The following is a 23727-nucleotide window of genomic DNA, read 5'->3' as shown; positions in this document are numbered from 1 at the left end:
CACGGCCGGCAGAGGGAAGGTTCGGGGCGGTGACCCCAGCAGAGGCCCGCAGGGTGGAGGGAATGCTCACTCAGTAAAACCAAGAACCGTCAGCCCTCGGCCGAGCCTTCACTGCCTCCCCTGCATGTATGTCCCCGCAGGCACACGCCTCCCGGCATGTATGTCCCCGCAGGCACACGCCTCCCCTGCATGTATGTCCCCGCAGGCACACGCCTCCCCTGCATGTATGTCCCCGCAGGCACACGCCACCCCTGCATGTATGTCCTCCCAGGCACACGCCTCCCCTGCATGTATGTCCCCGCAGGCACACGCCTCCCCTGCATGTATGTCCCCGCAGGCACACGCCACCCCTGCATGTATGTCCCTGAAGGCACACGCCACCCCTGCATGTATGCAGGTACATGCCTCCCTGTGCATAGGCGCCAGGGACTGCCTCCGAGAGTGGACATAACTGGGCAGGTTCTGCACTGCAGGGAGGGGCAGCCGTGGCCCCAGGACGAAGCCCAGCAGTGAGGGAGTGAGGGGCCACGCGCGGGGGTTCCGGGAAGGCCCTGACCCAGGGTCCCCAGGGTCTCTGTCAACAGCAAACGGCAGAGCCAGGGCCACCAAAAACCAGCCCCAGGGCAGCGTGTCAGGCGCTCAGGGCAGGCCTGGGCAGCGCCCTTTCCCGTGCTGTTCCCTCGTCTGTCCGGTGAGAGTGGCCCTCCCTGTCCACGTGGCCCCGAGGACCAGGGAGAGCGCCCACGCGGCCCCAATGGCAGGCTCCAGCACGCGGTGCCCGGCAGCGGCCGGCGATCTGCCACTGGGGTGACCTCAGGAGGCCCAGGGTCCTGGGGGTCTCCTGCACACGAGGAGCGCTGGCCCTGCAGCCGCCCAGAGCAGGAGGCCCAGGCCCAGGCCGGTCACGGCCCGGTGCTCCGGGGAGGCCGGCCACAGCCCGGTGCTCTGGGAGGCTCAGCCACAGCCTGGTGCTCCGGGAAGGCCCAGTGCTCTGGGGAGACCGGTGGTGGCCCGGTGCTCCGGGAAGGCCGGGTGCTCCGGGAGGCTCAGCCAGTGACCAGAGCCCTGCTGCCTGCGGACACCCTGACTTCCGCCGTTTGGCACCGGCCGCACAGACAGGACCGCCGCCTGGACGGTGTGATGTGAGCTGGGGGGAGGCGGGCTGGTGGCCCATGTTGATGATGACGCACTCTTGTTTTTGCACAAAGGTGAATTCCTACCGCGAGAGAGGAAAACTGACTACTAGACAGAGGGCAGCTGCAGCCCAGGAAGCACGGCCCTCCCCGCCCCGGGCAGAGGACACAAGCTGGGGTGAGGGGCGGCGGCACAGCGTGGGTCTGGGGGTGAGAGAGGGCCCCGTGGCACCCGCAGGGTGGGCACCTCGCTCATCTCCCTTGTCCCACCTGCTCCCGAAGCCCGCTCCCCACCAGACCACCTAGCCGACGGGCCACTCCCCCTCAGCACACACATGAGCCCCAAGACTCTGGCTGCGTCTCTCGCTGGAGGAGGGGCAGGGCGAGGGGCAGGCAGTTCCTGTCTGTGCTGCTGGCGCCAAACACACCAGTCCTGTGTCCGCCCCGTGGAAGGGGACACGTCCCAGCGCCAGGCCCACAGCTGCTCGGACCCATCCCAACACCCATCAGCCAGGATCCAGCCTCAAACAGAACCAAAGTTGCCAGTGATGGGGGAGAAGCAGCTGGCTGCACTGGACACGAAGTCCCTGGAGGAGGGGTGGCTGGGCTGGATGTGGCCGCCTGAGGCATCAAGCCACCCCAGGGCGCTGCACCTCCAGGTGCTGACAGCTGCCCCTGGGAGGTGTCTGGCGGGGCAGTTCATGAAGATGGCCAGGGCAGCCTAGCCCCAGGGAAACGGAAGCACAGGGCGGGCACTCAGCCTCCCCAGGCGAACAGCCCGCCTGCCAAGTGACTAGGAGGGTCCCCACTCCCCGCCGGGTGTGGAGCTGAACAGCGACACATGGCTCCCGCACACGCACACACCCCGACCCACGGCCCAGCTGCCAACTCCTCCCAGCCGCAGCCGGCTCCCTCCATCCCAAAGTCAATAAACACCCAGTTGCTGGTTGTTGCTGTTTTTAAGGGAGAGGAAGGGAGAGGAGGAGGGAGAAGGGAAGGAGGAGGAGGAGGAGGGGAGGGGGAGGGAGAAAAGGCTCCTTGTAGGGAAGGAAATCACTGTTTCCAGGGCCTGAAGCTGGGCACGGGGAGGGCAGGGGCCACCGCAGTCACCCCACCAGTGTGAGCAGGTCCACAGCTGGGGGTCCCCGTGCACAGGCCGGGAGAGGGGACAGCAAAGGGGCACAGGCAGCTCAGGGCGTGGCGACCCATTCCCCCGGCACAGGCCCAGAGCGCCTGCTTTGGAGGGCAGTGAGGGGTGGAGACAGGCGCTGGCCCCAGGAGCTGGCTGTGCCCCTCAGGGTGCTGCCCGCCTTCCCAGGCCAGCTGCTCCCGCTGACATGGGGACTCGAGGTGACACACGAGGTGCTTTCTCCCCCGCGTGGGGGTGCTCCTGGCTCCGCCACAGCTCAGCCCTGGGGGGGCGGCTCCGAGGCCATCTTAAGGGGGCAGGGCCTTTGGTGCCTCACACCCGCCACAGGGACAGGAGAAAGCGCTCCTCCTGGCTCAGGGGCCCCGTGGCCACAGGGGCCTGGGCCTGCTTATCCCCTTCCACCCTCTCCTCCTGCAGCTGCTGCCTCGGCTCCTCCCGGGGGGGGGGGGGGGGGGCGCAGGCGAGGCCTGTGGCTTCCAGAGCCACCAGATGCCTTCACTCCCACCCTCCGTGCGGAGAACACGCATCGCAGCTCGGCGCCGAGGGCGGTGGCTGGTTCGGCCCTTGGCAAAGCGGTAGCTTGTCCTTTAGTGACTCGTGGGGAGTCTGCCTGGTGCAAAGGGTCCCAGTGGTGACAGCTCCCCCAGAGCGGACGCAGGCCGTGCTGATCAGACAGCCACGCGGCACACCCTCCCCGGCCCTCACGATGGAGACACCGGGATCATGGACAGCCACGCAGGCACTGGGAGGTCTTCAGCCTGGCGAGCGCGCGGTGGGAGGCAGGCGGGATGGGCTCGGGCCCGGGACCCACCGGCTCACAGCGGCCGTGGCCCCGAAGGGCCCGCCTCCCGGACCCTGAGCTCCTTTGGGAGCATCTCCACGGGCGGCGGTGGCCCGCGCGCTCACGCTGCCTCATCGGCCTGTCCTGCCGCGGTCCGAGGCCAGCACGCCGGGGACACGGAGTGGGCTGAATGGATAAATGGTCACAGAATGAAGACCAAACAAGAAAGCCCGCACTCCAATCCCAAACCGTGCGGTGTCTGTGCCACCGGTGCTGTGCTCAGGGGCCACACCTCCGGGCTCCGCCATCCCCACTCCCAGAGGTGGCAGGGCTGGCGCTGACGCTGAGTGGGGGTTCTCAGAGTGCCCAGGGCAATGGACCCTCAAGGGGCATCTGCAGAGGGACACGTTCCGCTGCCAAAGGGGGTGGAGGGTCCGGGCTCCCGGCCGAGCAGCGGAGAGCAGCGGGTGGGAGTGCGGCTCTCACCTGCTCCCGTGGCCCCCACTCCTGGCACCAGGGGAGGCGGATGCGGGCCCTGAAGTGTCGAGCAGCAACCATCCAGCTGACGGAGCAGCTTCAGGGATCCAGCATGTCCCACCACAGGCAGGTCTGTGCTGAGCCTCCAACCCAGGAGGCACGGCGGTCAAGGAGCGTCAGGACCCTCCGGTCCGACTCCCGGAGCACCGAGCAGGCCCACGCCAGGAGCAGACCATCTGTCCCGGTCAGTCCTGCCGCCCAGCCCGTCTGTCCGAGCTTATTCAGAGGGAGCGGTCACACATCCCCGCCGCACAGAGTCCAGAGCGCTGCGGCGGAGCCACTGGCCCAGCCCGCGAGCCCCGTGTGGCACGGCCCTCCCATGCCCTGGGGGTGGCATGTGGGTGTGGAGCAGCCTGCTGTGGCCTGGAGAGGGGGTGGCTGCCTCGGCTGCTGATGCTTCTTCGTCAAGAAACGGGGCCGCGGGAGGACCCAGGGTCAGGCCGGGCCCGGGGAGCGGGGAGCTTCCTGTCCGGTGCATCACCACGACAGCATGAGGACAGCCCGCAGAGCACCCACAGCCGTGGGCTCCAGCGGGGAAACCGAGGCTCGGAGACAGGGAGGGGCCCGCGGGGCCGGGCACAGAGTCCTGCAGGAGGTTCCGTGGCCCGAGGTGGCCATTCCGTGACTGTGGGCAGTCGCCTCCTTGGTCAGCAGCGGAGAAGCGGTGGTGCTCGGACACCCGCTCCCGGTGGCCCATGTGGTCAGGAACCAGGGCTCCGCCCGCAGCTAGCGCACAGGGCTCAGCACAGGGACCCGCGTGGCCGGCCCAGGCCCGAGAACCCCCACTCAGCGTCCATGCCAGCCCGCCCGAGCGGCCCCACCAGTGACCCCAGAGCTGCAGAGCTGCTGAGAGTGCCCAGCACACGTGACGGTTCCTGGTGGCCCTGCCGCCCAGCGGCCCGTCATGGCGGACCGAGGCGAGGGGCTGGCCTGGCTGGAGGGCTCACATGTGACAAAGCAAACCTGCGAGGGCTGCCCCGAGGCTGCTGAGCGATCAGCCTCACGGCGGCATCTGATCCCATCACGATCCACGGAAGCTGCTGTTCTCCAAACCCAGATCCTCCCCGAGCTTGACAAGACTCTGGGCTCCTCAATGCCAAGGGCGGGAGCGAACCCCCGTGTCCGCGCTTCCTCCTCGCACCTCGCCCTTGACGTCTCCCGGGACCCTCAGCCCAGCAGTCACGGCTGGACCGGACGGCACTTGCTGTGGCTTCAGCACAGACGCCACTGGGTTCTCACACTCCTGGGGGGACACAGCCCCCGCCCCCCAGGCTGACAGATCATCCACCGGAGGTGCCAGGCTCCCAGGGAGCCACTGGGTGGCTTCCCGTGTCCCCGTGCACAGCCACTTTCAGCCCGGATCAGAGGGCACGGCCCCAGGGAAGCCGGTCAGGGTGGCAGGGCGGGGCCTGGCCTGGGTCAGAGGGCGCCTGGCTCCTCGCTCTGCGTGCGCCTCTCCTGATAAGCAGCCTAAGCAGCCGGGAAGTGCCGGCAGCTGCAGGGAGCAGCGCCCGCCCTCCACACCCGCCACCTCCGCATAAAATATTCACAGGAACCTCCAAACAGCACCGCTGCCTCCTCCGTGTCAGCGGCCCTGGGGACGGAGCTAAAAATAGGCAGGAGCTTGAAGAACTGCTGACAAGGGGGGAGGCGGGGGGAGGGAAGAGGCGGGGGGAGGGGAGAGGCAGGAGGGAGGGGAGAGGGGATGTGGGGGAGGGCAGGCTGGCGCTCAGGCCCACGGAGCACACGTGTCTGAGACAGACGACACTCCCCCCGGAGGCGGCTGAAACCCCTCTGGGAGGGACCCTCCTCCCACAGAAGCTGTTTCTATGAGCACCGGGGCCCAGGCCCTCAGTGAAGGCAAAGATGGCCGTTAACTGGTGAGGATGGGCCCTGCCAGAGCAGGAGGCGCGGTCACCGCCGCTGGCCCCTGGCACTGAGGCTTCGGTCACCTTCCTTCAAGCAGGTGTCACTCCCCATCCCCTTCCTCCTCCTCACTGTGCCCAGCACCCCTCCTCACCTCCTCACCATGCCCAGCACCCCTCCTCACCTCCCCACCGTGCCCAGCACCCCTCCTCACCTCCCCACCGTGCCCAGCACCCCTCCTCACCTCCCCACCGTGCCCAGCACCCCTCCTCACCTCCTCACCGTGCCCAGCACCCCTCCTCACCTCCCCACCGTGCCCAGCACCCCTCCTCACCTCCCCACCGTGCCCAGCACCCCTCCTCACCTCCCCACCGTGCCCAGCACCCCTCCTCACCTCCCCACCGTGCCCAGCACCCCTCCTCACCTCCCCACCGTGCCCAGCACCCTCCTCCCCACAGGCCGGAGCCCCGTCAGGCCGTCCACAGGTGGCCCAGCCCAGGGCTGCTCTGGCTCCGTGAAGGGCATGGGTCCCCCCACAGAGGCCCCCAACCACAGGCGCTCCACGGAGACCAGACCCTGGGGCGAGGCCCTCCTCCCGGAGCCCACAGCCTGTGAGCCCCCTGGTGGGGCACTGCCTCCGCCAGCTGAGTTCTGGGGGTGCTGGGGAGCGGGCGTGGCGGGGGCACCTCCGTACTGGGCTGTGGTGGGCACGGCAGACCTGGCCAGAGGAACTGTCAATCATTCACTCAGCAGGAGCCTTTTCAAAATGAGACATCACCCCCTTGGCTCTCTCCGGTTTGCCCACTTGGGGACCCGGTGTCACTGGGGGCGCAGGTGCCTGACTGCCCGCCCCCCCCAGCCCTCGTGCCTGTGCTCCTTCCACCGGCCGGCTCCTGGTCCCCCACTCCAGGCCCGGCTGGGTGCCCTCTTCTCCCTCCGTATGAACGTTACAGTGTCCCCCAAACATCTCCCTCCTGCTTTCCCTTTGCCCCCATCACGCTCTACTCCCCCGTGGTGACTGCCTCTTCCCCGTGGGCGTACCCTCCAGAGGAGGGTCCGGGAAGACAGTGAGGAGCCGCTGACATAAATCAGCTCGGGGGACCTGCCCCTGCGTGGCCCACGGGAAGCACCTGCCCGATCACAGAGCAGGACTCCGGCCTGACAGCAGGGCAGGCCCACCGAGGGGGGAGGGACCTGCGGCTGCCGCTCCGACTGTCCGCGAGGGAGCCAGTCCGGCCGTCATGCCGGGCCAGACCGGGTTCTAACTGACGCGCACGCGCTAGTCCACAGCGGGAAGGAGCCCCGGTGCGGGAAGGCCCTCCCCGGAGGAAACATCGAGAAAGAGTGGAAGGAGCTGGCTCCATGCCCACCTGCTCGAGGCTGTGCAGGCAGAAGAGCACACGCAAAGGCCCTGGGGCAGGAGTCTGGGGCTGAGGAGCAGAGGAGGCGGCCGGGTGGACCAGCCCAGGCCCGGGGCCGCTCAGGTGGCGAGGGGACGAGTCTGATTGGTTTTAACAAACTGGACGGCTGAGTGCAGAGGCGGAGGGAGGGCGGCTCGGGGCTGGGCACAGGGCCTGCGGGGAGCAGTGCGGGCCGAGGAGCAGAGAGAGCAGCCAGATTCCGGCATGAGGTGCGGACACAGGAGGAGGGGTTTCTCGGGGAAGTAAGACCTCAGTGTGGCTCAGTCGGTGTGAGACGCCTGCAGAGGCCCAGTGAGAGAGGCAGAGCTGGCAAAGCCGAGTGGGAAGGGACAGGGCGGGGCCTGTGGGAGCCTCATGCTGGGGGGAAGGGCTGAGGGGGTCCCGGGTGAGTCATTCCAAAGGCAGGGAGAGGCCAGCGAGATGAAGACGGGGACGGGGACGGGGACGACCTTGGATGTGGCCACCCTGCTGAGCCAGAGGCCGGAGGCCTGGGAGGAAAGAGGCCCAGGACCCTGTGTGGCGGGACTGAGCACACAGGGCGGAGGGGCCGGGGCAGCCTTGCGCACAGTAGGACGCATGCATTTTTCAGAGCGCTCCCACTAAGTGCCAAGGCTGTTCCAGGCCTAGAGGCCCATCAGGAGCAAACCCGGCCAGCTTGGGGGAGACGCTACCAGCTGAGGACCGGCTCCCCGTCCTGCGGGGGCCGGCTCCAGAGGAAGCAGGCGGTATGGGAGCAGGGATGGCGTGCTGGGCGGGTGTCCTCTGAGGAGGGGACAGTGGGGCTCCGGTGGGGCGGGGAGTGGGCTGGGGGGGGGGGGCAGGAGGTTAGGTACACGCACCGGGACCCAGCGGCTCTCAGCAGGGAAGGGACCCGATGGCACAGCTGAGCCGGCCCCTGTGCTGAGGCAGGAGGGCGTGGGCAGAGGCTGTGTGCCCGGTGCCACCAGACGGGCAGGGAGGAGTGAGGGGTGGAGCCTGGGCTGTGGGCTCAGGGACTCAGCTGCCCACGCGGACTGGGCGGGGGGTGTCAGGGGGAAGTCATTACGGGCCCAGGAGCCCAGCCTCTGTTCAGATAAACAACCCCAGCGAGCCCCGCCCGCCCAGCACCCAGCGGGTCCCCATCGGCCCATCTGCAGCCTCAGGTGAGGTGAGCGGCCAGTGACCTGCTGGGCGGTGCCCTCCCGCCGGCCAGAGACGGTCAGCGCCGGTGCGGCCCAGACCCCCGTGAGGAACCAAATGGCCTATAACTGGTGAGAAACCACAGCCATGGACACGCTCGGCTGCCCCGTCTCTTCTGCGCACCCGGCAGAGCCCAGCCAGGCGCCGAGGCAGCGCGGGGTTGGGGGTGGGGGTCCCCTGCCTGAGCGCCGGGGGGGTCCTCCCTCCAGCACAGGTGCGGGCAGGTGTGCTTAACACGGAGTTACCCCGAGAGGAGCCCAAGCGGGGCAGGAAGGGCTCACCCTCTGAGGCCCTGGCGGCTGACCTGCACCCAGCCCGGCCGCGGGCTCAGGGAGTGGGAGGAGGCCTCACTGCCCAGAACGGGCTCGCGGGACTCAGTCTCCCTGGGAGCCCAGGGAGGGGCGAGGGGCACTCACCAGGAGCTGGGGCACCGGCAGCGGCCGGCCGTCCTGGCTCAGGGACACGTAGGTGAAGAAGGCACTGGCCGCCCGGTAGCGCCGCCGGGTGTTGTCCACCACGGGGTCGGCGTCCACCAGGACCTCGATCTCCATGGACTTATTGCTCGTGAAGGTCATGCGCCCCGAGATGGTGATGACGCAGCCTGCGGAGGGGACAGCGTTAGGAGGGCGGGACGGTGGGACTGAGGCCGCTGAGACGCTGGTTAGGCAGCGCAGGCCGCTCATCGCTGGGACGTTCACACGGCAAACGTCAGCACCGCACGCTCCTCAGCGCAGGCCCTGGTCTCACTCAGGGAGAAGTTCGAGTGGCCCCGGCCCCCGCGAGGCAGTGTGTGCGGGGCGGGGGTGCCTCCCCGCTCCTGCCCCTCAGGGCAAGCCCCACCCACCTGTGGGCAGCCCTGGGTGCTGGCTCCGCCCTGAAGGCTAAGGCCAAGTCTGCAACCAGCACTGTCCACGCTGTGGCCTGTGTGCCCACTGGAGGCACAGGGCTGCTCCCCACGCTGCTCTGAGCACCACTAGGTGCTGCTCCTTCATGTCCCACGGCACCCCCTCCCCGCTGCCATGTCCCAGTGCCGGTCTGAACGGCTCATGCAGTGGGTCGGGCCAAGCTGCCACACTGACCCGAGTCCTGCCTCCCTGAATGCCTTCTCCAGCCCCGCACACAGCCACCTGCGTCCAGGCAGGACCTGTGGCCCTCCCTAGAGGACACCTGCTCAGAGGCCCCGGCCTCACCCTCCCGCGGTCTCCCCCGTAGAGTATGGCTGAGTCTAAGTCACGTAGCCCCATAACCGTCCCGGGTCCTCTCCCCCTCATCCCCACCGCCGCCTCCACACCGCCCAGGCCCCGGCTCACGAGCATCCGCCTGGCAGGCGCTTCTGCCCCCCTGCCTCCCCCTAACCCTTGCCCCTCACGGAGAGCCCCCGTGGGGACATGAGCGGGCCAATGTTGGGCCTCGGGCCTGGCGTGGCAGGGGGAGGCGCTGGCACAGCCACGACCACCTCATGGGCTCAGGACCACGCGCAGCACTAGCCCTCGGGACACCTGCCCCTGCCCCTCCCCCATGGCCTCCCGCTGGCCCAGCTCAAGGAGGTGCCTGCAGAGTGGCTGCACTGCTGGGACCTGCTCCCCGAGAGCAGTGCCGGCTGTGGGGCCCCTCAGGGTCCCCCCTGCAGACATGTTTAGAGACCCCACCAGACAGACAGGTCGGGCAGCGGGGCGACTGTTAGGGGAGTGAGCGGGCTACAAGCAGAGCAGTTATTCCAGGTTATAAAGTTCCAGAACGTTCCATGCCACATTCCACGGCATACTTACAGGGAGCTCTGCGGGTCGGGCACAGCCATTTCTGGGGAAGGAAGGCCACGTGGTCAACGACGGTGGCATTGGGTGGGGGACAAGGGGACAGGCACCCCGGGTCGTCCTGGTGACGGCCAGACTGGGACTGATCAGCCAGGCCCCGGCCCCGAGGACCCGCCCAGTCCCCGCCGCCCGCAGCCAGACCCGCGCCAGACCCGCGCCAGAGCCCGGCTTCCGGAGGGCGAGGCCAGCTCCTCCGAAGGGACGGGGCTGGGGCCTGCCTGAGTGTCTCTGCCTCAGGAGGCAATCAGTTCTGCCCGTAAGGGGCACCGTGGGCGGCCGGGTCTCGTGACACCGCGTGGGGACGCTGACACTCGGGCCCAGCACACGGAGGACCGACCCGGGAGGCTGTGCTCAGTGCCTGTCGGGGCTGCCCCAGGCGGAGGGCAGACGCGGCCTCGTTCACGCCTGTGGTGCAGGCCCGGAGCGCGGCCAGCTCCCCCCGGGCCCAGATCACAATGGGCACCCGTCTCGCTGGGCTGGGGAGGACACGCCCGGCCCGGCGGTGAGTGGGGTGAGGGTGAGAGCCAGGTAGGGGGGCTGCGCCTGAACCCTCGCCAGTTTGTCTCTCAGTCACTGCTGAGCTGCCCGCAGTGCACGGCCGGGCAGCTGGCAGTGCCCACCCCTCCCCCAGCGGGGTGCCAGGGTTGGAAAAAGCAAACTGCTCTCACCAAGACCGAGAAGTTGCCAGATATTTCAAACGTTAAGAGCAGCTCAGGTTTAAGCTCCGAACAGCCAGGGCTGTGCACTTTCTTAAAAGGCACGGAGACAGCGTGTCTCTTACTGACACTCCCAGCGCCCTTTCTAGAAGGCTCTGCGTTCCCGTCTGCAGAGACCATTCTCCACAAGAAAACGCAGCTTTAGGTTCCCGCTTCCAAACCACCACACCTCAGGGCCCTGCTTTCTCCTCGCCCGCTCTGCCCACTGCCTTGGCATGTTAGCGGCTCCATTAACAAATGCAGAAACGGAGCAGGTGCCTGTAGGAGCGCAGGACGTGTGTGTGGGAGGGAAGAGGGGATGGAGGCCTCGGCCCGTGGAACCGGATACAAATGCACAATTCTGTGTCTGAGGCGGCACGGCCGGGGCACTGCCAGCGCTGAGCCCTCCACGTGGACGTGACTGTGGATGTGACTGTGGATGTGACCGAGAACAGAGCTGTGGTGCAGACCAGAGCCCACCCCTCTGGGCCGTCCCTCGAGGACACAACAAACACGGCGTGACAGGCCCCCCGGCCCTGGACAATGCCCAGAAACAGGCGGGTCCGCTGCCATGTTAGCTCTGCCCCAATTCCTTCTGCCAGAACACGCCACGGCCCGAGAAACAGACGGCCCTGCTCCCCGAGGACCCGGGGGCCAGCCCCACCTCCCCCTCAGCGTCTGCAGGGACCCTTCCTTGGGGGAATCTGCCAGCCATCTGGCTGCCGTCAGAAAAGACCCTTCCCCCGCGTTTGGACAAGAGGAGCTCTGAGAAACGGGAGTCTGTACCAGGCCCCACGCCGGCTGCCCGTGCCCAGGCCGCTGAGCTGATCCCCAGACAAGGCTCCTCTGACGAGTCCCCGGTGGTCCTGTGGAGCCTGAAGTCCGGTCCCGTACTCCCCCGGGGAGTGGTTCCGGACAGAGCGGCGTGGACCCTTCCCGCGGTCACCGCGCCCCCGTGGCCACGGAGGACGAGCCGAGGACCAGGCTCGCTCGCTCGGGGCAGATTCCTTTCCGGAAGCCCCGAGTCCCAGGAAGCAGCCTAACTCGCTCTCGATGCCGCCAGACAGGGGAGGAGACCTCTGCCCTTCCCGTCGCCACCCTAGTGCCCCCCAGGCTCAGGTGCCAGGCGTGTGCAGGGCGAGCACCCAGGGTCGGGAGGCCTCCGCGGCTCGGACAAGGCCTCGCTCCGCCCACGGGCTGCTTTCGCGGTGAGGCTCTTTCAAATCAACGCAGCCTGACCCCCCTGAACCCGTGAGGCTCCTTCTGGGGGTGCAGGCCTCACCCCAGGAGACATAGGACAGAACGGCCACGTGTCGGGGGGGACACTCGCTGCTCACCTTCATGCAGCACGTGAGCCGGGCCGGGGACCTGCCCGCACAGCCACATGGAGGCCGAGACCAACAAGCTTCCCGGCCGGTCACTGGGCCGCACTGGTGTCCAGCACGGCCAGCACTGCCCTGGGCTCCTCTGCACCGGCCCTGCCGCTCACCCACCGGCGCCTGCTCCTCCGATGCGGGCTGAGGGCCAGGCCACAGGAAGCCCACATCTCCGCCGCCTCCTCGGGTGGCGCTTTAAGAGCCGAGCTCCTGCCGCTCCAGCGGGACGAGGGCTCCCCCCACCGGAGGGACGGGTTCACCGGACGGAGGAGTTGTTCGGCGAACCCTGGGCTCAGAGCTGCCCCCGCACAGAGCGGGCGGAGCGGAGGCTGGCCGCCTGCCTCCGGGCGGATGGCAGACCTGGCCGGGCCGCTCTGGGGGAAGCAGAAGCGAAGGCGCCGGACAGGCCCTGAGGCAGCGTTACCTTTCCTGATCTTGTCGTGGAAGTTGATGGCGTCCACAGAGGCGGTGACGATGTTGGTCTTGCAGTGCCGCGCGGCCACGATGCCGGCCACCTCGTCCATGAGCTTCATGGTGACGCCTGCGGGGAGAGGCGCGTGGCGGTGAGCCGGGCAGGACTGCTCCCCCCGGAACACGTGTGAACACGGAGCCCTCCCCTCCCCCCGCGGGGGCTGCACGGCGCGGGGGCCGCACGGGTGGGGGCAGGGACCGTGAAGCTTCCTCAGGAGCTTTATAAGATTGCTTTTAAATGTTTTTATTGATTTTACAAAGAGAGGAAGGGAGAGGGAGAGCAAGATAAAAACACTGATGAGAGAGGAACATCGATGGGCTGCCTCCTGCATGCCCCCTACTGGAGATCCAGTCTGCAACTGGGCAAGTGCCCCAACTAGGAATGGAACTTGGGACGATGCTCAACCACTGAGCTACACCAGCTGGGCCTTCAGGAGCCTCTGATAACTACCCAGCTGAGGTTCTAGGTCAATTCCAAAGCCAGTCCCTTTTCCCGCCCTCTCCAGACATCCCCTGCCAGGAGGGTTTCCTTCCGGGGGGCCGAGTGCTGGGAGGTGCGGTGGAGTGACCCCTCGAGCTGCTGGGGATGGACAGTGGAGCCGCTGCAGCCACGGGGAGGCGCGGGGGAGTCCCAGAGGCTGTTCCCTCCCCACGAGGCAGCGCCCGAGAACGGGAAGCACGGCACCTGCGTGCAGATCGAGTGACGGCTTCACACAGCCTGACAGGGATGACCCCACTGACGTGGGGACAAAGGACTGAGCCAGCAGACAAGAACCGACACGCTACAACACGGATGAACCTGAACACACGATGCTGAGTGAGAGAAGCCAGGCACAAAGGCCAGACGCCGCGTGACTGCATGTCTGCGAAGTGCCCGGGACAGGCAGGTCCAGAGACAGGAAGTGGATCCGTGGTGTCGGGGCTGGGGGACGAGGTAGTGCGGAGGGAGTGGGTAGTGGGTACGAGTGTCTCTGTGGGGACATGACGATGTTCTAAGCGGCTGTGGGGGCAGCGCAGTGACTGCACTAAAACCAGTGACGTGCAGTGTGACTTGGAAGGTCTGTGAGTTCCACCTCCTGAAGCTCTTCCAGAACCACAGCCAGAAAGGCAGGCGGCAGGTGCTCTCCCGCCCGTGTTTGACAGAAGCCCGACAGCACACCTGCTGGCGCCCGACCCCGCCTTGCACCCAGCACAGCTCAGCAGTGCGCGCTTCTTATTCACCTCAACACGCCCTTCGGTGAGCTGAGACTGCTGCCCTAGGAAAGCAGCAAAGGGCACTGATCAGCCCACAGCCACCCAGGACAGAGGTTCCGGTCAGGGCAGAGCCAGCCCCTGCCCCCCCCCCCGGGAAAGCGGGCTCCCAGGGGGGCTGGGAGGGGCCTGGCAGACAAATGCCCACTGCTCACCCCCCACCCCCACCCCTGGGACGAGGCCGAGCCTCCAGCCTGGGCTCGGCAAGCTTTGAGGAACTGCCAGTTTTCAGACATCGGATCTGTGCCACCTCTTCCCGGTGGGGACAGACCCCGTCACGGAGCCCGGAGCCCGTGCTCCCGGGCCGGCGGCGGGCGCAGAGCCTCACAGGCAGCGGGAGCCGCCGCTGCCCAGCAACGGGGAGGCGGCGGCTGCTCTCCTCACCGCGTTCGCACCTCTGAGCATTTCCAGATCAAAGGGTGTTTTCAATGTGTGTCTTTGACTTAAAAAAAATAGGCTTCCACAATTGATCGATGTTCTCATCAATGTTTCTAACCCTCTATCCCTTTCCCTTCTTTTCTGTAAAAAAGACACAATAAAATATATATATTAAAAAAACACACACAAAAAAACAGGCTTCCACTGCCACGGCTCCCACGGAAGGAGCCGCTGAGGACCACGCGCTCGGCCGGCGGGATGGTGAAGGGCCAGCATCCCCACTCTCCCCACCGACAGCCAGCTCAGGCCCGGGCCCCTCTGCAGGGCGCAGTGGGCCTGCCGGAGGGGGAGGGGGAGGCCCGCCGGGCAGCCGCGGGGCGGCATGGCGCTGCTCCGTGTATCACAGCGGGAGCCGGAGGCCCAGAGGCCCCACAGAGCTCCGTGGGCAGCGTGGGGCGAGGGCACAGGGCACAGGCAGCGAGACGGGCTCGGGCGGCTTTCCTGTCTGCGACCACAGAAATGGACCTCGAGCCCGTGGCCATGTGTGTGGGCAGCACACGGAGTGCGGGAAGGCAACAGCCTGCGCGGCAGCTCCAGCCACCAGGAGGCGCCATGGACTGGGGGTCTACTAGGCAGGAAGGAGGCGGGGAGGGGAAAGGAAGAAACACGGGGTTGGAATGGACGTTCAGGACAGAAAGCACAAGGACCCTCTGTTCCTGGAGGCAGCCCAGTGAGGACTGAGGGCTGAGGGGAGGAGTCAGAACCAGCCCTGGGAGCTGGGGTGCCGCCCATTTACAGGGGGCATCGCTGTTACTGAGAACACGCAGGGCCGAGGGTGCCAGAGCGCGGCTGTGAGTCCAGGGGGGCGGGAGCCGTGAGCAGCCCCGGGCCAGCACCCAGGCCCCACACCCAGGCCCCACACCCAGGCCCCGCACCCAGGCCGGCACCCAGGCCCCGCACCCAGGCCCGCACCCAGGCCGGCACCACGTGTGACAGAAGCCCTCCGTGGGATGAGCCCTGGAACCCACCGGATCGCCCGTTGGCCGCGGGAACTGGCGGCGGAGGCGCAGGCCTGCGGCCGGGCGCTGCGCTCCCCGGTCACGGGAAGAAAACAAGCCTGCGTGGCCAGACATATGGACAGACACGGCACCAAAGGGTTCCGGGCCTCACAGCCGACAGCTAACCGTACCTCCACCGCACTGAGGGGCCTATGGAGGCTCTTCCCTCCCGGCCCGCTGGCTGGCGGCGACCTGCCCTGCCCCCCCCCACCCCACCCCACGCTAATTCTGGCCGGAGTGTGGGCCGCCTCGGAGGTGAAGGGAACGCAGTAAGTGCAGCCATGGCGACGAGCCCCGCGGTGACCGGCGGGTCACTCCAGGGGCCGGAGGGACAGCCGCCTCCGGAGACCTCTGGCCTCCCTCCCAGCTGCACACGGACCTGCGGGCACCTCTGTGCCCGAACGAGGGCAGAGGACATGGAGGTGGTTAACAGAGATGACTTTGGGCAACTGACAGGCAGTGCGGTGAGGATGGTAGGTTTCTAACCTCACACCGTCAACAGCGGGAAGTCTGTGAGGCCGGCAGGCCCAACGCGTGCGAGGAGAATGGCGGTCATGGGGAGGAGGGGGGAGGGAGGAGGGAGGAGGGAGGTGACTCGGCTGGGGGTGCCCAGAGGCACCGGGGCAGTGGGGCTTGGGTGGAGCGGCGGAAGCAGAAAAGCCGTGGGCACGTTCAGGGAAACAGAGTCACAGGTGACTAAAGGGAGGCCGTGGTGTGGGAGCAACACTGACCTGGCTGTGGGGGTCAGGGCGGGGAGTCCCCAGGTGGGACCAGGACGCAGTGAGGGTGGGGAGGCAGGCGGGTGGTAGGGCTGAGGGCTCAGCATGCACAGCCTGTATGTGGTCGTGAGGACCTGCCGGGGATCGGTGGGGACCACGGGGCGGGGGCAGGGGCACCACCCCGCCTGGCACATGGCTGTGTGTGGAGCATCTATAGCGTGGCTGGCGGGGCGGGGCGGGCACACACGGCCACACTGAGCTCAGCAGCACCGCCCACCCCGTGTCACCACGGCTGCTGTGGCCCGGCGCTGGCTGTGGACGTGGCAGCAGCTGGGATTTCTGACAGGAGAGGCCCAGGCCGGAGCCCCCGCGCAGGGGAGAGGCTTGCTGGAGGAGGGGGGAGGAGCAGCTGTGTTCTGTCAGAAGCCATCTGGACCAGTTCCATAGAACACTGGGGTTTAAAATAATTTAAAATAGAAAATGACGTGCCGAAGAAATAGCCAAGGCTGAGAAAGCTCAGGAGGGGGAATTCCACTGACATTGGAGTCCACAGGGCCAACCCCCAGGAAGCCCCCCCGCCCCGCGGGGCCGGCCAGGCCACCGGACTTGGGAGTGAGCGTGTCTCCGCGCGTCCTCAGCTGGCCCCGCGCAGGGACTGCCCGCCCCGTGGGCACAGCCAGGAGGCCAGGCCGGGGAGCCAGAGGGAAGCCCGGGGCCAAGGGCAGCCCGGGGCCACAGCAGAGCGGACGCTCAAGACAGTGAACCCGGCACAGACACCACGGCAAACCCCACCTTTTACCAAATGACCGAAGTGACGTTTCATGAGACAGTTAAAATGTACGACATAAAAGCACATTTGAAAACAAACATACCTACAAACAAAGACGAGAAAAAACGGTTTGTCTATTTCAGGCGAGTTATTTTAAGTATTATTCACCCCGCAGGCTGCTACCTTGCTGGATTCTCGCATTATCTGAGTTAATTTTACACCGGGACCCGGTTCTCCGGGTGTGTGTGCCATCTGCGAAGGCAGACAGCCTTGCTCCTGTCTGCCAATCCCTGTGCCTGGCAATGCTCCCTCTTGTTTGGCTGCAGCGGCTAAGTAGCCACAACAGTGCCTCCCGGGGAGGGGGGGGGGGCTGCCTCGCTCCTGGGCTCGGGGAAGGTCCTCCCAGGCCTCGGATGCGTTTCTCATGTTCAACTGAGTCCCATCCTCAGGGCGTGTGTCATGGGGGATGGGGTCTGGGTGAACCTGTGGGTGTGGACTGCTGCATGTGCCTAGCCCACCCTCATGCCCGGTCCCTCAGCCCTGCAGCTCCGGGGAGGGAGCAGAGGGACGCGGCCTTGAGGAGCTGAGAGCCAGGGCCCAGCGCCCTCAGAGGAGGAGGGAACCCCGCCCAGTTCACCCAGAGGGCAGACGCCAGAGCCAAGCTGGCACCTGTGATTTCCAGCCACGCAGCACTGCCAACACCTGTGTGTGCCTGCCTCGCCCCTGCTCCTGTGGAATCAGTGGCCACGTGCCAGACGACAGACTCGGGAAGATGAGGCCGTATGGAGCTGGCAGCGCACACACTTCTTAAACCACAGGAGCCAGCATTCCTGGATCACATGGCGCAGCCTGGGCGCTGTGGGGGACAGGAGCTCCGGGAGCTGCGGCCCGGGTCCCGGCAGGTCTCCCCGCCGGCACTCACTGCGCCTGCAGGGAGCAGAGACAGCTGGGCGTGGCCTCTGCACCAGCACGTGCGATGGCAGAGATGCCACTCGTGTGAACACCCAATGTGTGGGCGACATAGCAATTCCAGCCCCGAGTTCCGCCCGGTCTGGCCACTGGCGCTCGCGGGGCTGCAGGCTGGTTCTCTGAGTCCCAGAAGCAGGGGCTTCTGATGGTTAGGGGGGAGGGGAGGCCCACTCCCAGGGGAGTAACTGAGAGCCATACTGCGCCCAGCAGAAAGGCCCTCTGATTGTCACAACATCCATGGGCCTGGGAAGAACTGTTGGTTATAACAGACAGCTGCCCAGACCAGAGCTCAGGGCACCACAGCCAGCACCTCGTTGGAAGAGGAAAGCAATCACAACATGGAAAAAGTAGACAAGAGGATCCGTTAAAAGGAAATGACCTTTAGAAATACACCAAGTCAGGGCCATCCTCGATTCTGACAGGCCCAGGGCCCATTTTCCCAGCTCACCTCTCATTCATGGAGCAACCCGAGCGCATGTGCCTCTCTCACTACGCGAGGCCCGGGAGCCAATACGATGAATAAGATAAATATCAATGCACTCCTGCAGCATGGGGCCATTTGTGCTGGGTTTTGAAGGATGAATAGGAGTTTTCCGAGAGGAGAAGAAAGGAAAGCCCAGCGTTCCGGGCAGGTGGAAATGAAAGGGCAGATGAACAAGTGCCCATTCTGCCTGGGAAGCAGGACTAGCTCCGGACACCCGAGCAGCCCAGCTTCCGGCACCCACACACCACGCCACATTCCGCCATTGTCTGTGTCACTTCCTGATCCCCTTATGCTTTTCCTTAAATAAGCTTGTTTTTTAAAGTTTTCTTTAATGCCATCTGAAATGATAATACCCATTAACTTAGGAGCTTGATGTGATACTTAAATTTTCCCTAAATCACAAAAAGTAATTACACATTATTCAAGTAACAAGTTCCCTCCGAGAACCTGGGTCTAATAAGTCCTCTTGTGTTCCCGCCGTGTTCCCCCAGCTAGGAGCTTCAAGGCGTGTGTTGTTTGAGCTGGAATCTGACCAGAGGGAAACATAAATGCAAACGTCAGCAGCAGGAACGGCTCTCATTGGCCACTCAGCTAGGGCGTCCTGACTCTACTCCTGAGGACTGGGCGTCCCCTCAAGGCCCGCCAGCTGCTGGCTGAGCTCCGGGTGGGCTAACTCTGTTAGGACACTTCCATCTGACTTTCACTCCCAATCCTACAAGCAGGCACCAACAGTGCTCAGTGCTTGCTATGCAACTCCTAAGTCTGCATGTGCGCTTCCCTGAACGAAGAGCCTGACTGGTCAGACAGCGTGACTTCCCGGGGTCCGCAGGGCCTGGCGAGCGGGCGGGAAGGACGGCGACAGCCCGGGACCCTTACCTCCGTGCACAAAGCCGTGCAGCGTGCAGTCCGAAGGCCCCACCAGGTGGATCAGGCTGGACTGGCTGTAGCTGACTGTGTTCGGCTCTGGAATGGAAGGAGGCAGGTCAGGCTGGGACAGACAGGCCGCGGCCGGACGTGTGACCGGGCCGCCACACCCAGCGTGGCAGGGTCCCCGGGGCTGACCGAGGCTTAGACCTGGGGTCTCCGAGGAAAACTGTGGCCGCAGAACAAGCTGCCGTTGGCACAGGGGCAGGCTTTCGAGGACTGATCAGCCGCTCCGTTAGCGGCCATGACGTCACCCTCGGGGGAGTGTCCCCGCAAGGCCCTGCCCCGGCCTCAGGCGGCCACTGAGCCCCTGGCGGCGTGTGCCCAGGGCTGCATGTGACTCTGGCAGGATGCTCGCCGCCTGGCTCACTGCGGGATTGTAACGGCGCCAACAGTCTTTCAGGAATCTGTGTGTGACTCCCAAACGTGGCAGCTTCCACTCACCCCGCACCACCTGGCCTGGGAGGCCTCGGGCGGGAAGACCAGCATCGCTGAGCCAGGAGCCGGGGCAGAGGCAGAGGCCCGCCCGAGAGGCCCCGTTGGCAGCTTCCCGTCCAGCCTGCCTTCTGCCCGTGGGCAGAGGGGTCCTCGAGTGCGGGCAACTCCACCAGGGGGTGTGGGTATCATCAAAGGTCCTGGGAAAGGCATCGGTGTCCCTGGGACAGTGGTCAGTGCAGACGCCTGTGGCCTCGGCCTCAGGGTGTCCAGACAGCTGGGCTGGCGGCGGGCATGCTGGGCCTCAGGACAACATGGCACCCGCGGCCCAAGGAAAGGCCAGGGCTCTGCGAGGCCCAGTTCCAATGTCACGTGTGTTGTGAGGGGCGGTGACAGTCCCTGCAGGTGAGGGGCACCCAGTGCCACACCCACCTCCAGCCTCAGGGGCTGCAGGTGCCCAGACCCTGCCCGGCGACCGGGCGAAAGGGCACAGCCCAAGGAGCCAGGAGGCTGCCCGGACCATCAGAGAGCCCAGCCGGCGCTAGGCCGACCCGTTCTCAGGGCCTGGCCCTTGGCCATGTGTGGGCCCACCTGTTGGCTCGGTCCCGCCCAGAAGGACAGGAAGGACAGGAGAGCAGCCACACACGGCCCCACCCTGAGGGCGTCTGTGCAGCAGGGGCTGTAAGGACTCGGGGCGCAGAGGCTGGAGGGGACACCATGACCTACTTTGGTGCGGTGGACGGTCTGTTAAAGCAGGGCCGCCTGGACGGGAAGGAGGAGGGACAGGAAGGAAGGCTGCGGCCCAGAGCTCTGTCCCCGACGTGAGGGAGCTGCTGTCACTGTTCCCCGGTGGGAATCACTCACACACACACACACACACACACACTTATACACACACACACACAGACACACACACACACAGACATACACACACACACACACACGGAGCCAGTTCCTGGGTGGGCAGGGGAGCCCATGTGGGCTCACAGGCCCCGGCCATGCTCGGCCGAAGCTTCTCCTACGGGACCACGGCCGGAGGCCTCTGGGGACTTGCCTGGCCCCCCGGTCACCCCAGCTGCATGTGTGACAACACACACGTGTGGGAAGGGCTCGGGGTGGCACACTAACCCCAGGAGGACGCTCACTGCCGGCGGGCGACAGCCACAGCCCCGGAGCCCGGTACCTGGGTTCAGGCCGGGCTGCACGATGTCCCCGTTCCTCCACTTGGTCTCCATGCGCTCCAGCTTCTGGGCCTCGTAGCGCCGGCGGCCCTCCTCCTCCTGCTCCTGCCGTGAGTACTGCGGGGCGGACAGGGTCAGCAGCCGCCGCCAGCCCTCCCTCCTCTCCCCGGCTCCCCTCCTCTGACAGCACAGGGGTCAGCGGCTGCCACCAGCCCTCCCTCCTCTCCCCGGCTCCCCTCCTCTGACAGCACAGGGGTCAGCGGCCGCCGCCAGCCCTCCCTCCTCTCCCCGGCTCCCCTCCTCTGACAGCACAGGGGTCAGCGGCCGCCGCCAGCCCTCCCTCCTCTCCCCGGCTCCCCTCCTCTGACAGCACAGGGGTCAGCGGCCGCCGCCAGCCCTCCCTCCTCTCCCCGGCTCCCCTCCTCTGACAGCACAGGGGTCAGCGGCCGCCACCAGCCCTCCCTCCTCTCCCCGGCTCCCCTCCTCTGACAGCACACGTGTGTGTGAACGACAACGTCACAGAGACGGAGAGAGCTCAGGCCGCCGTGTCCCCCATCACATCCGGCCCAGGACTCTTTCCGCCCCCGGTGTGTAACAGCTCTATGTGCTTTAAACCTGACAGCAGTCTAAAGAAAGGAACAGTACTTCCCCCGCTTGCTTATCAACATAACAAATTCTGTGGCATCTGAAGTTGTCAGTAAAAACAACTGGGTTGGGATGGTGACACGTGATGTGGCTAATGCAGCGCCAAGGGCTTCGTGGGGAAGGGAAAGCGAGGCGGGAACACCATCTCTGCCAAGGCAGTCCCTGCGCCTCCGGCTCTCCTGGCTCCTGGTCCCAGGGCCCGTTAGTGCAGCAGGAGGATGAGGAGCTCCGCCTGGGAGGCTCGAGCCCAGCCCGGCAGCAGGAGGCGGGAGGGGCGGAGGGCGGGCTCCGGCTGCAGCGTCGGCACATTCCCGTCCACCTGGACCCTGCGGTGGCCTGACTGGAACAGGGTCTGCGCGGTGTATGAGCGGAGCTCACACCAGAGCACATGGGCCTGAGTCAAAGGACTCGTGTTTGCATGAGAAATAAGGAGACTCTCACACACACACGAAGGGCCATGTGACAACGGAGGCAGGGACTGGAGTGATGTGGCCACAGCCCAGGAATGCCAGGGGTCAGTACTGTCTAGTTCGTTTCGTTATTTTAAAAACATGCTCTACAGACACTCACGGCAGGGAGGAAGCGGCCGTGCGGGGGCAGGTGCCACGAGGGCCCAGCTCTGTCTGCCTCTAGCCCTGCTTTCTCCTCGCGGGAACGTCCAGGGACACGGAGTTACAGGAGGAGGAGGAGAGGGAGTAATTGTGGGAAGGACCCCGAGCTGCCCACTGGCCCTGCCCACCCCGGGGGCCCAGGAACAGACATGACGAAGACTCTCCGTGCACAGCTGCGTCTGCCCACGGCAGCCACCGAGAAGCCCGGGGCTGTCTCACCCCCAGGTGCTGGGGCAGAGGGACTGGGGGCAGGCTGCCGGGGCAGGTGTGTGGAGATCTGGGAACAGAAACCTCGTGGCATTGGAGGTGGAGGCTCCCTGCCTTCCGCTCCCCCTCCCCCCACATGGGAGGGGAGATACTCGCACCTCCAACAGGAGCCCTGTCCACCCTCCGCTCCCGCAGGAGGGGGCTTCTCCTCGCCTGCAGCCACTCAGCCAACGAGCAGCAGCCACACTGTGGACTCCCAGTTCCCCCAGTGGATTGTTTACAGCAGCCCCCCGTTCCCCCCGCTCCCCCCCCATAAGAGCCCGCCTCTCCTTTGTTCTCGGACTGTGGGGGGCTCCCCTTTAGACTGTATGTCCCAAATGGCCACTGTTTGCTGTTCCTGAGTAAACCAGTTTGGGGAGCAATGTCCAGCTGTCTGTCTGTCTGTCTGTCTGTCTAAGGTCAACAGGCGGAAGGAGCCCTCACCAGGCATGGCCGTCACCGGCCTGCTGTCTGGTCAGGGTGGGATAAAGGGCCTGGGAGGAGGGCCCGGGTCAGGCCCGTCACCCTCACACCCCCAGCCTGAAGGAAACCGCGGAGACAGGGCCACCCTCCCGCCCCGGGCCCTCCCGGACGCCGGCCATCTGCCCCTGAGAAACGCAGGGCCTCCTTACCACCACCGGGGGCACCTCCAGGACCTTGTCCACGTTCTTCAGCGACAGGGGCACGTACCACAGCGTGGCCTTGTTGGTCAGCTTTTTGGTGCCTTCGGAGAAGAAAGCCACGGGTGAGGGCGCCACTGCCTGACCCCTGACCCCAGGCCCTCAGCCCTGAGGTGCAGGCGAAGACCCCAGCAAGGGGACCCTCCCCACAATCCTGCCGCTCGCAAAGGCTGCTGGGAAGACTCCAGATCACCTGGTTTACGAGTGTGTGTGTGGGGGGACGAGAGGGGCCTGTCAGCTTTCTGGCACTTGCTCACACGGAGGCCCCAGACAGGCTGTCTGAAGGGGGTAAACAGAGGGCAGAGTGGGGCTGCCCATTGCCGAGAAACTCGGGCCAAAAGAAACCACTTGGCCTACCCCCTCTCTTGTACAGGAGGAGCCTGATGCTCAGAGAGGTCAACGCGTTTGCCCAGGGTCACACAGCAACTCAGTGCCATTCAGAGTTCAGACCCAGGCCTCCCGGGTCCCAGCAATTTCAGGGAAGTATTTGCAAGGATGCCTTTTTAAAAATTGCCTCTTATGCTTGGCTGGGGTGGCTCAGTGGTTGAGCATCGATCTGTTCCTGGACAGAGCACAGGCCTGGGTTGTGGGTTCCATCCCCAGGAGAGGGCATGCAGGAGGCAGCCAGTCAGTGATTCTCTCTCATCACTGATGTTTCTCTCCTGCTCCCTCTCCCCTCCTCTCTGAAAGCAATACGTTGTTTTAATCGCCTCTCCGCGGGAGACCCAGCGAAGGGAGAGGCAGCGGGGAGCAGCCCAGCGGTGCCTCGGGGCCCTCCAGGCGCTCACTCCTCACAGTTCCTCCGGACCCGCCTCCCCCAGGTGAGTCCGGGGCTGCGGCTTCCTGCCCTGGACCAGCAGCGCCCGAGGGGGTTGATTAGATCCATTAGAACGAGAGAGAGAGAGAGAGAGAGAGAGAGAGAGAGAGAGGCCACAGCACCGGGACGCAGGTCGG

General features: G+C 65.9%; 1 protein-coding gene across 4 annotated transcripts in view; it reads right to left on the bottom strand.

The window, feature by feature from the left end:
* Positions 1-23727, bottom strand: part of ACOT7 (acyl-CoA thioesterase 7) — a 60923-nt gene that overhangs the window by 2743 nt on the left and 34453 nt on the right. For 2 of the 4 annotated variants that reach the window (XR_014794300.1, XR_014794301.1), the window contains exons 4-9: positions 22726-22817; positions 20594-20708; positions 18928-19014; positions 12377-12493; positions 9837-9867; positions 8484-8668 (exon numbers count right to left, since the gene is read on the bottom strand). Coding sequence is in view for 2 of the 4 variants with exons in the window: in XM_084875832.1 (XP_084731958.1) it covers positions 8484-8668; positions 12377-12493; positions 18928-19014; positions 20594-20708; positions 22726-22817 (596 nt within the window). In the remaining 2 variants the exon portion in view is untranslated. The remainder of the gene's footprint in view (positions 1-8483; positions 8669-9836; positions 9868-12376; positions 12494-18927; positions 19015-20593; positions 20709-22725; positions 22818-23727) is intronic. The other 2 variants (XM_084875832.1, XM_084875831.1) reach the window with 1 other exon arrangement.

Source organism: Pipistrellus hanaki, assembly GCF_964339955.1.
Source record: "Pipistrellus hanaki genome assembly, chromosome: 2".
Classification (NCBI taxonomy): Eukaryota; Metazoa; Chordata; class Mammalia; order Chiroptera; family Vespertilionidae; genus Pipistrellus; species Pipistrellus hanaki.
This window is presented reverse-complemented; position numbering and strand designations above follow the sequence as displayed.